The sequence below is a fragment of the Desmodus rotundus genome, chromosome 5 (genome assembly GCF_022682495.2).
Source record: "Desmodus rotundus isolate HL8 chromosome 5, HLdesRot8A.1, whole genome shotgun sequence".
In the NCBI taxonomy this organism is placed as follows: domain Eukaryota; kingdom Metazoa; phylum Chordata; class Mammalia; order Chiroptera; family Phyllostomidae; genus Desmodus; species Desmodus rotundus.
Window position 1 is genome coordinate 151,080,147 of NC_071391.1, and position 12,194 is coordinate 151,092,340.

General features: G+C 50.6%; 1 protein-coding gene across 2 annotated transcripts in view; it reads right to left on the reverse strand.

Annotated features, from left to right (window-relative positions):
* Nucleotides 1-12,194, reverse strand: part of TOGARAM2 (TOG array regulator of axonemal microtubules 2) — a 48,504-nt gene that overhangs the window by 7,570 nt on the left and 28,740 nt on the right. Inside the window, exons 14-18 of one of the 2 annotated variants that reach the window (XR_008426930.1) lie at nucleotides 11,601-11,759; nucleotides 8,497-8,614; nucleotides 8,037-8,131; nucleotides 6,419-6,611; nucleotides 5,311-5,504 (exon numbers count right to left, since the gene is read on the reverse strand). Coding sequence is in view for 1 of the 2 variants with exons in the window: in XM_024553089.3 (XP_024408857.3) it covers nucleotides 5,311-5,527; nucleotides 6,419-6,611; nucleotides 8,037-8,131; nucleotides 8,497-8,614; nucleotides 11,601-11,759 (782 nt within the window). In the remaining variant the exon portion in view is untranslated. Of the gene's footprint in view, nucleotides 1-5,310; nucleotides 5,528-6,418; nucleotides 6,612-8,036; nucleotides 8,132-8,496; nucleotides 8,615-11,600; nucleotides 11,760-12,194 lie in introns of both variants that reach the window. The other variant, XM_024553089.3, reaches the window with a different exon arrangement.

Below are 12,194 nucleotides of genomic sequence, written 5' to 3' on the forward strand. Positions count from 1 at the left end.
CCCTGAGGCCACATCCTCCTCTGGCTCCTGGGAGAACAGAGTGGAGCTGTGAAGAAAGTGTAAAAAGCATGGTAGCACATGGACACCAGCTGCAAAGAAACTGGAATCAAACTGGACTCTTGACGATAAGCTTAAGATACCATATGATCTCACCTATCAGTGGGACCTAATCAACAAAACAAGCGAGCAAAATAGAACCAGAGACATGGAAATAAAGAACAAACTGACAGTGACAAGAGGGGAGAGGGTAACAGAGGAAAGGAGAGGAAGGGTCATCAAGGAACATGTATAAAGGACATATGGACAAAGCCAAAGAGGGGTAGGATTGAGGGTGAGAGGTGGGGGGGGTGGCGGGGTGGGAGAAAGTGGTGGCAGGAAAATGAGAACAACTGTACTTGAACAGCAATAAAAAGTTTTTAAAAAACCAATAAGCTTAAGAGTTATGATGTCACACACACACACACACACACACAAATGGCCCAAATGAAAGAACAGTTCAAAGCTCCAGAAATAATTCAACTAACTAAGCAGCGAACAGGTAGCCAACCTATCAGATGCACAGTTCAAAACACTGGTAATTAGGATGCTCACAGAATTGGTTGAATTTGGTCAAAAATTAGATGAAAAAATGAAGGCTATGCTAAGAGAAACAAAGGAAAATGTACAGGGAACCAATAGTGATGCAAAGGAAACTGGGACTCAAATCAATGGTGTGGACCAGAAGGAAGAAAGAAACATCCAACCAGAAAAGAATGAAGAAACAAGAATTCAAAAAAATGAGGAGAGGCTTAGGAACCTCCAGGACATCTTGAAACGTTCCAACATCTGAATTATAGGGGTGCCAGAAGGAGAATAGGAAGAGCAACAAATTGAAAACTTATTTGAACAAATAATGAAGGAGAACTTCCCTCATCTGGCAAAGGAAATAGACTTCCAGGAAGTCCAGGAAGCTCAGAGAGTCCCAAAGAAGCTGGACCCAAGAAGGAACACACCAAGGCACATCATAATTACATTACCTAAGATGAAACAGAAGGAGAGAATCTTAGAAGCAGCAAGAGAAAAGGGGACAGTTACCTACAAAGGAGTTCCCATAAGACTGTCAGCTGATTTCTCCAAAGAGACCTTACAGGCAAGAAGGGGCTGGAAAGAAGTATTCCAAGTCATGAAAGGCAAGGACCTACATCCAAGATTACTCTATCCAGCAAAGCTATCATTTAGAATGGAAGGGCAGATAAAGTGCTTCTCAGATAAGGTCAGGTTAAAGGAGTTCATCATTACCAAGCCCTTATTATAGGAAATGTTACAGGGATCTATCTAAGAAAAAGAAGATAAAAAATATGATCAGTAAAAATGACAACAAACTCACAGTTATTAACAACCACACCTAAAACAAAAACAAAAGCAAACTAAGCCAACAACTAGAACAGGAACAGAACCACAGAAATGGAGATCACATGGAGGGTTGTCAATAGGGGAGTGGGAGGGGGAGAGGAGGGGAAAGGTACAGAGAATAAGTAGCATAGATGATAGGTGGAAAATAGACAGGGGGAGGGTAAGAATAGTATAGGAAATGTAGAAGCCAAAGAAGTTATCAGTATGACCCATGGACATGAACTATAGGGGGGGAATGTGGGAGGGAGGGGGTGGGCAGGATGGAGTTGAGTGAAGGGGGAGAAATGAGGCAACTGTAATAGCATAATCAATAAATACATTTTTTAAAAAAGAGTTATGATGTCACAATTCAGTCAGTTCAGTAAGTTATGATGTCACACAGCCAAACACTCTGTGGCCAGCCACCAAAACGAGGTCTGTTCATCACAAGAAGAAACTGGAGTGATCCACCTAGACAGAAAACGTAGGCTGGGGCGTAGCCAGTGACAGAGCTGTGAAAAGCGGCTCAAGTGTATAATTACATGTAAATGCTATGCTTTGCTTTTTTAAAAAAATCAGGATGCAAATTCAAATGTATAATATAATCACAGCCATGTACACAAACAGGCACTGAAAATATCTATAATGAAAATGCCAAATGTTAATAATGGTTTATTTAAGGAATTGGGACTGTGAGGGGTTTTTTCCCTCCAGATGCTTTGCATTTTTTATTTTCTCAATAATTAATAAGTATACTTTTACAGCGGTGGAAAGTACACATTCTATTTTTAAATGAACTAGAAAGACTGCATAACAGCCTGGGAAAAGGGGTGGTAGTAAATGAGAGGCGCAAAGCCAACACTGCACTCACATTATGATTTTTAACCGGGGAAATCTGTGTGCACGTGGCCCAGAAACAAACGCCAGGAGAGGCATTTTTAAGCAGCCGGTGTGTTCGAGGGGCACCCTGGATGAATTTGTAAATTCCGTTAACGATATAATGTTGGGCATATGATTTACAGAAGGTAATAAGCTTAGAGTCAAAGAGAGAAATAGCCAAAGTAGATCGGAAGTCACCCATTTCTGAGCTTGCCCGCTCTCTGCAGCCCTGCCAGGGGCCCTGGTGAGTGAAGAGGGCGTTTGGCGCTGGGGAGCCTGCATGTGGAGGTCGGACCCGGAGCGGTCGGATGTTTTCACCGGAGCGGTTTCCTCTGTGACTCACCCCGTCACGGAGACCAAAGAACCAGCCAGTCAGCTCAGGAGCTGCCTGGACACCTGGACAAAGGCCCTGAAAACCACAAGGTCTCAGTGCTGAATAGAGAAGGTGCCACTCCAGCCTCACCCCTGGAGAGGCGCCAAGGCAGGCAAGGACAAAGGGCAGAGGTCAGGGAGCCCAACATGTCTCCTTCCTTACTCTCCCCCAAAAAGGAGACATGGGCAGAAATCCCACCTGCTCTGTCAACCACCATACCACCTGTCCCTAAAAAAACCAAGAATCTAGGAGAGATGGGATAGCTGATGAGTCAACTTTATCACTGGCTTCCAGAATGAGAGGGATCTTAAGAAGTCACCTGAGAAGTCAGCCTCCCAGTGTGGTTGTGCCATCTGGACCTTCTTGTGCCAGAAGACGGCCTAGCCTGGCTCTGCTCTTGACCCCTTGGCCCCCACAGAGCAGGAAACAACACAGCACGTTGAGCTGTTGCTCTGAGACTTTTCACATTTAAGTATTTCACAGTATTTCACAGATTCTCTACAGCTCGGAGCCTGGGATCTCTCATGGGGCATGGCGGGGCAGGCTTGGGAGAAAGCTCCCTCAGCCCAAAGGGCTCCACACCACTTCCAGGAGGGGCTGCAGGGTGCCAAGGGTCCCCCAGGAACCACTAGGGCCACCAGGCTCAGCCTGGGTGACATGGGAAGGAAGATTCACACGCCTTCTCTTCTGTCCCACCTACCTCATCTCTACTTCTACCACCCGATCCCCTGGGACAGTGGGAAGTTTAGTTGCTTGCATCCATTTTACCCTCTGCAGACCAGGTTTAGAGCATTCCAGACACGAGAACCATTCCTGCAAAGAGTTTGCGTCTACCATTGGCACACCCTGGCAGTGGTGAATTCTCCTTGTTGGCAACTTAAATCCCTTCAGTTCTGACCTACATGGATATAGAAATTGGCTCATCACTTCACAGTTAAGAATGTCTCCAAAACCACCCTGGCTGGTATGGCTCAGTGGATTGAGCACTGGCCTGGGAATTGAAAGGTTGCTGGTTTGATTCCCACTCAGGGCACATCCTGGGTTGTGGGCCAGGTCCGCAGCTGGGGGTGCGTGAGAGGCAACCAATCGAAGTATCTCCCGTGCATCGATGTTTCTCTCCCTCTTTTCTCCTCCCTTCCCTTTCTCTAAAAATAAATAAATAAAATCTTTAAAAAGAAGAAGAAGAAGAAAAAGGCTAGCTCAATGGCAAAAACAGAAAGGAAAATATTTGGAAAGGAAGAGTTAAAAGCTCCTCTCCCCAAAGGTGCTTATCCTCTTCAAATAGATAAACCCTATTTTGCTTGGTGTAGGTTTTCCCAATAAATCCAGGTCCTATGGTGATTTACCAAGAGCCTTGGTTATTGGCAACAGCAATCTCACTTACCCACAGCAGCACTAAGAACAAGCCATAATTTAGAGCTGGATTTATATTGTTTGTTCTACAGCAACAAACCCAGCAAATCATAAATTCCCTCTGAGATGAAGAGAGGAAATTGACAATATTTATGAACTCGAGAGGCGGAGGAAGACCTGGCCAGGCCTTTGATTTGTGACTGAAACTTCTCCTGGAGGCTCTAGCCAAGGACGTGGTGCTGTCCCAGCCCCAGAGAGCTGGGCTCAGGCCAAGGTGCAGGGATGAGGTTGTGGGGGAGGTGTGGGCACCAGGCCAGGTTCTAGTTTCCCTATGGGGATGCTGTGTGGGTGCCAAAGACAGGACATTGCTCTGTGCTCACGAGGACACACAGCAAGCCACAAGGCAAACAAAGACGGTCCTTAGATCAGAAGCTTTCTTGCATCGAGGCAAGACTGGTTTGCAAAACTCTTGATTCTACTGGTTGGGACATAATTCTACTCACAAACTACATTCTCACATGTACTGGGGGTTGTGAACTTGCACTTCAGCCTGTGTACTCGATACACTAAATATCACCCTAAAGAACCAAGACATGATACTGCAAAGCCCATAGGAAACTGGGGAGTTCTCCCCTTTCCTGATGTCTCTCCCATAGTTCCCTCCTGTTTTTCTTTTCATTCCTTCCCCACCCCACTCCAATTTCGCTCCCCACCCCTCACACCAAATCCTCCTACCTGAAGCTCTGGCCCCAAACAATTCTCCTAAAAGGCAGCTCTGATCCACTTCACACTCAGAAAGCCAATGGGACCCCAGCCTGATTCTGTGCCAGTCACTCAAGGTGGCCTGCCATCCAGGCCCACCTATCTGTCAGCTTTGTCCTCTCCAACTGGCTTGTCCTGCGGTCTCACCGGCATCCTGCCTGGTCCCCATACACCCCACATGCACTGCTTCCACCTCTACAACTAAGAAAACTGTTGACGACTCTTCCCAACTCCTTCCTGGCAATCCTGACCTGTTCTCCTTCAATACCCTGTGGGCGTGGGATGACCTCAGGTGAGTCATTTACATCGCCTTCACTAAAGGAGGCCAGACTACATCATCCCCGTATCTCCTCAGCTTCCCACCATCTCTGACACACAGGTGGAAGTGACATGGAAAAGTTGCCAACCAAGAACCTCAGCCTGCCCTACACAGCCTCCGGGAAAATGCTGAACCAGTGTATTGCACCGCTCTGCGGATTCCCAAGCAGGAAAGGCGGGTCCAACCCAGGGCGGCACTGGGGAGGGGGCCAGCTGCCCACAGAGCCAAGCAGGGGCCACAGTAGGAGGCTCACCCAGACTCTCAATCATGGCATCCAGTGCGGTCACAGCGGCAGCATAAATCCCAGCGTTCTTGGAGTTGAGGTTGTCTGCAACGGCGATGAAGATGGAGAGCAGCATGGGGTGTAAGCTCCCTCTGAGGAGGGGGATCATCTTGGCGAGGGACTCCAGCGCCCACTGGTTCACTTTCTTGTTGGAATCCTGAAGCCTTGGGGTGAAAGCATCAAAGACCTATTGAGGGAACAGAAACCAAGAGCCCATGGGAACCCAGGCTGGGCAGGAGTCCCACAGCCCAGCCAACCACCCTCAGCAGGGGTTCCTCCTGCATCCCGGACAGGGGTCATCCAACCTGTGCCAGAGCATTCTCAATGATGAAGAGTCCGCCTCCTCAAAGAGGCGTGGGGAGGGGGCGCGAGAGGGAAAGACGACTGTATACGGAGCACTCACGGTGTGCCAAGTTTGAGAGCGACTTGTTAGGTGCTCGGCACCCTCCCTTTCCTGGAATGACCTTACAACTTACACGGCATGTGTTCTCGCCCTCACTTTACCATTAGAAACAAAACAACAACTGAGGCTGAAAGGGTTAAGCCACTTGCCCAGATCACACAGCTGGTGAATGGAAACCCAGGTCTGCTGACTTCACGCCTGTGTCTTAACTACTCTGCACTGTAGCCTGCCTGTCATCAGCCTTGCCCCTGCGTCTGTCCTGTTTTCCAGACTGTGAAAAGGCCATGCCTGCTCCTAACCCATCCGGGCCCCATCGCCTGGCCAGCTCCATGCTCTGCCCCCCAAACATTGCACACATTCTAGACCAGTAATGGCCCTTGGCCACAGCATCCTTCACTTCTGCCCTCCTCCCCATAAATCTGCAAGAAGGGCAGCAGACGCCCAGGACACCTCCAAGCAGTCCCAAGGTGCCTGGTAGGAGGCAGTGCCCTCACCCCCTTCAGTCACTCCCAAGTAATCTTAGAGCGTTACCATGGCAACTGGGTAGCAAATGCTTATTAGCCCCCTTTATCCTGTAGGGTCTGGCACAATGTCTAACCCTGCTCAGAGTTTTCTGAGTTGAAGTTGCGCCCATGGGGAGAGACAGGTGGCAGGGCGGAGTGGGGCGATGCTCACCTGGACCATGTTGGCAGTGATGAGCTCTGGCTTGGCCTTGCAGTGCTCAAGGAGCTGCCCCACGCCTTCCCTCCGAGACTGGTAGTCCTTGGCCTCCAACAGCCGCGTCAGCTCTCGCACCTGCTCCACCATCTCCGAGCCACCCCGCTTGGAAGAGCGTAGCCCCACCAGCCTCGGGCCATTGGAGCTGAGCCTAAGAGAAAGGGGCCTCTGACCTGGGCAGCCCAGGGGATGGACACACCTCTTACGTCATGCCCCCTCCCACAGACAGGTGGGGCTTGGGAAATCTGGAAATCCCTTTTCCTCAGGAGACAATATGGTTTATGGAGCCCCAGGGTCAGAGCTTTCTCTTCCTGCCTTTCTTTCTCTTTTCAGAAGACAAGTGAAGCTTAGAGTGAGGGGCTGGGGACCCACAAAAGGATAACTGGGGCCCATTTCATCTAGGAATGGGGGAAGATCTTGCCAGGTGCCCAAATCCTGACCCTTGGTTGTCCAGGTCTTGCTCACAGTCCTCCAGTAACTAGGGAAATGGTGAGAAGCCCTGTTGTCTTAGGCTGGGATCACGTGCCCATGGAACCCCAGGCCGGTTCTAGCCAGCACGAGAGCGGCTCCACCCCAGCCCAGAGCCCGTGTCATTGACCTCATGCCCTACACCCCAGCCCCACCCTGCAGAGCCCAGCTTCATTCACTCTGTCACTCATCCCCACATTCCCCACTCTTTGCCTGCGGAGTGCCAGGACCGTGCTGGGCACCGAGGACAAGGCTGTGAGAGAGACAGTCTTTGCCTGAAGGGCTCACAGACAGGACAGCTAAGTCAATGGGCTGACAGAGGACTGAAGAATAGGGATGACCTGTCCACTCAGAGAACACGGGGCACAGTGTCAAAGAGAGCTTCTGGGAGAGGGTGGCAGGTGAGCTGAATCTCGTGGCATCTTGGAGAATAAATAGGCATGTTCTAGGTACAGACGGCCCAGTATAAGGCAAAGAACCAGAAAAAGCAAAGGCACAGTAGGGAGAGAAGGTGGAGGGGCCATGCCCATGGGCTGCTTGGTCTGGCTGAGAGGAAGTGTAGGAGAGGGAGAGGAAGTTACTCCTGAAGAGGTGGGCAGGGTCTTGCCTGGGGTCCCTGCTAGATGTGGTGCTCAGGGAGTTTACGTTTTAGGCACACGAGTGACCTTTAGTTTCCTACTTGGTTCCTAACTCCTCCTAGCAGCCACCCTCCAGCATCTCAACCCATTCCTCTTCATCTGCCTTTGTCCCAACTCTGCCTCTGAACTAGTCCCAGGCCGACTGCTTTTCTGGCAAAAGGATCTGCTGATCCAAGTGAACAGAGAACCGCTGAGTTCCCCCAGGTGGCCTGACTGAGGACACGTTCCACCAATACTGGTGGGACAGCACCCCCTGGGCCGCACGTCTGCCAACACAGGCTCCGAGCCCAGGACATGGTCTCCCCAGGATCTGGATGGGGGAACACATCCTATAAATTCTTCCACTAGTGCTGCAGACCCAGCTAGGTCTCCGGTATAGCCCAGGTCCGCCCTCCCGCCCAAGGCCATCTCAGGCTGCCTTCAGCAACAGTGTTGGCCGTGGAGCCCCAGAGAGACGAGAGTGGCCGTACCCGTCCTCACCAGGCAACCCGTTCTGACACACCACCAGACTCCTCGACACGCTGCGGCCTCTGGCAGATGGCAGTTCATCGCTATCTTCTAGTCCCTTGAAAAATACACACAGAGCTTGAACCAAAAGGAGTAGCCTCTGGGGAACTGCCAGACACTCCAGCCTTGACCATAACCCCTCCCACCTGGGAGGGCCTCCGAGGGCACAGGGGCGCCTTCCAGAGTGCAGGGAGTCAGTCAGGGGTCCAAGACCCCCATTGCACAGATGAGGATGTGGAGGCCCAGGGAGCCTCAAGGCTCCCAGGCAGTGAGAGGCAGAACCAGGCTGAGCAAAGGGCAAGCAAGTCCCTTGACCTCCGCCGGCAGGAGTCAGGGGTGTGCAGTCCCCGACCCCTGACTAGCATAAGGCTGCCAGCTCAGCGCTAGTCCCCACCCACCACCCGCTCCCACCCACCAACTCACCCGCTGTTTAATGGCCGCCATGACCTTCCGCAGGTCGTGGGACGGGAGGGATTGCTTCAGAAATGCATCGAACTTTGTGTTCGACATCAAGGTATTCACCATCTTCCGGCCGTAAAACCTGCCGCAGGGAGAAGAGGGAGATGGAGAGGCAGCCACAGAAATGCCTCGTAAACGTGCTGCACAACTGCACACAGTTTTCTAATTACAGTGACAGGGTTTGTAATGCTTTTTCTGATTATGACAAGAATCTTTATCCAGTTCAAAACCAGAGTCACAAAAAGTTAAACACCATTCATACTCCCATTACCAAGAGAAAAACCACTAGTACAATTTTACATGTTTTCTTATTGCCTTTTTCCCATGTGCATACATTTGGTTAATATCAGAATGCATATACAACTTGTATCGAGCTTTTTTCACTTAATCCCTAGTCATCTTCCCATGTCACCCTTTTTAATGGGTACATAATATTCCATTGGATGGCCATACCAAAAATGTACATAATGTTTTTTTGTATGGGACACTTACAAGTCTGAGGAATGGTGCAAGTAGGGCAATATAGAAGGGAGTGGTAAATTCTACCTGGTGAATGGTGGTAGGTGGAGAAAGGAATCCAGGAGGGCTTCATAGAAGAGGTGACCCTTGGGTTGGGACTCAAAAAATGAGTAGGAGTTCACAAGTGGACAGGATCGGGGAGTAAATCAGAGGGAGGAGATAGTCTAGGGTCCCCACGACAGCCTGACACCTCAGCAGGTGTGTACTTGGAGGAAGGCAGGCAGGGACTGGACTCAGGTACAGAATAGGCGGGAGAAGAAGGTAGGACCAGCTTAGGGAGCTGGGAAGGAGTTGGGCTTTAGTCTGCAGGCAATGGGAAGCTGAGGAAGGATCTGATTGGCGCTTTGACCAGAATGTCTGGCAGTGGTATGGAGGATGGGTCCTTGGGGACAAGCCTGGGGCAACGTTCACTGCCTTCAGGGACTCACCCTTGAGTGCGGGGACAGCCCCTTCACCTGCCTTCTCAGGAACAGGCAGTGACATTACTCATGGGTAGTGTTCTTCTTTCGGTCAGGTAAAGTACTTGGTGGTGTCTTTGCAAGAAAATGTGGAATTTTGGCCATTCCTTCAATGATGAATGTTTGCGTTAACACCTAATTTACACCCTGTCGCTCTATTTGCATGCCTCTTCTCATAGGCAGTAACTTTTCATTTCAGTGCTGAGTAATGGTGTAATATTTCTAAGGCATTTTAAACAGCAATTAAGGTCAGCAATTCCTCACAGAGCATCCACGGTGACTTATTAGAATAAATATGAAAGTCTAGCAAGTAAAGAAAGGCTCGTAGTGTGGTTCCTACAGTGAAATTTTAATGCAAAGGTTTATACCGTGAGTGCTTGCGAAAGTGCAGATAGTAAAACCTAAGTCACAACTGCTCCCTGGTCAATAACTGTGATTTGCTTCTGATTGTAAGATATTAAAATGTGGGGAGGAAATGCGTGTCTTAGAATCAATGAGGTATGAAATTCCCCATTCTGCATCTTAGATGACTCAGTAAATAACAGTGACTTTTAACAATAGAGGGAACACAGCCAGAGAGGCAGGCTTGGGAGAAGACAATGAGTTCATTTGGGGACCCTTGGCACTGAAGACGGGAGGTGGACGTCCTGGTGACGGGTCCTCGGAGCGTCAGAGATGTGGGGCTGAGAGGGTGTGGGCTGGAGCCACAGGCTGAGACGCATCAGAGTTTGCTGGGGCGGGAGCCACCAGAAGTGAAGACACGATTCAGGGCAAGTTGCAAGAGGAGGACAAGGACTAAAGACACTCCTGTGGCCACCTGCCTTCAGAGGGCAAGTAGCGGGGAGAAATGGCCCCAGAGGGACAATGAGAACCAGGGACTCCAGTGCCGTGGAAACGAGAAGCATAGGTTCCAGGAAGGAAAATGAAGTGCGGTCAACACCGCCCAGTATAAAACAAAGGTCAGAGTGGGGGGGCTGTTGGATCTGGAGCAATACTAGACTTCGACTTCCATCTCCCACCGACAATGAAAATGAACCGACCGACACTGCTCATTTCAGTAATGGCCAAACCATTCACCCAATTGCTCAGTTTACAAACCTAAGTGCCATTTTTGCTCCCTCTTTGAAGGCCTCCCGCCCACCTCCTGTGGACACTGCCTTCAAAATACACCCAGATCCACCCTCCGCTCCCTGCAGCCAGCCTTCCGCACCTCTTGCGCGATGGGGTAGCCATCCATCAGCCTGGCGTCCCTCCTCCATCCTGCCCTACCTCCTATCAACCCTCCAATGCTCAGCCAGAGAGGTTTGTTGTTTTTTTTTTGTCATCATTTTTTTATTTTTTTGTTGTTGTTTCGCGAGGGGATGGGAGTTTTGTTTGTTTTTAATGGGATTTTTGGTTTTATTTTTGGTAAAAGGCTAGCAAGCATATAAAAAAACATTCAAATGAGTAATCGGGAAACAAAGAACTCCGAAACCAGGAGCTGGCACCTGTGCCCATTAGATCAGTGGAAGTTAGAGACCCCTGCACAGCGCCACACAGCCGCCCTGCCGTGAGGAGGCAGCTACACCTTGGGCCCTGCGGGAGGGAGCTGTTTGCAGGAGGGGGCACGTCTTGTGTTTTCCTCTATATCCCTTAGCTGTATCTAAAATTCTCATAATTATTTATTTGTTTATTGTTCATCTACCCCACTAGGAGGTAAACTCCAAGAGAGCAGAGGCCTAGTTTTTCTTATGCGCTGTCACATCCACAAGAACGAAAAGGGTGCTCATTACATATCTCCTGAAAAAAGCGTCTTTACAGAGAATGGAGCCGAGGTGGGACAGGAACGAGAGTGAACACAGCCGTGGTGGCTGCAGGGAGAACGGAAGGTGGAACGTGGAGGTGAGGAGTGGCGACCATTCCCTGGGCAGGCCTGGCAGTCACGATGGGGACACGTGGGCCAGCGGTAAGGAAAGGACACAGGCCTGTCCTTCCAACTGTCCGTCCACATGATCCGGGGCGGCTGCGCTGTGCAGGCCATGGCTGGCTGCTCACTGTATCTGCCCTGGACTGGCCCGGACAGCAGGCCCCCACTCCCTGGCCCTGCATTACCTGGTGTCCTGGTTGGAGTCCTGGGCCAGTCTCACCAGGTTGTGCATCAGTGTGTCTGTACTGTCCCTGCTGCCCGAGAGAAGCTTCTCGGCGCCTATCTGCTCCAGGACGGCCGAGAGGTGCTCAGCGGTGCATTTCCGGACTAAGGGATTTCTGTGGCTGAACAAAACAACGTTCACAGTCAAGGGCTCAGTCAAGGAGTGGGATGTGGGGTCCCCAGCCTGGCACAGGTAGACCTACTGTTGTGTGCCTGCGTTTCACGCTGTGATGCGCTCCAAACTCTGTCCCCTGCAGGCTAAGGGGACTCTTTGAGGAAAGAGCAGAGCCCTCCTGACAATGGAACTCAGAATGATGACAGCCACAGTGGGACAGGAAGGAAAAGTGAAGCCACCCGGAGTTCCCCGATACACCTGTGCCCACCATTCTCTGCGCCTTTGTGAACTTGCAGTCTGCCTTTGCGTAAATGCCCATTCCCATCTTTTCTTCTATCCAATCAGCATCTCCTCTGCCTTCCCTTGCCCCCAGGCAGACCTAGATGCTCCCTGGGGTGGCACTGCCCCTGTCCCCTGGGAAGCTCAGGTGCAGCCCTGTGGC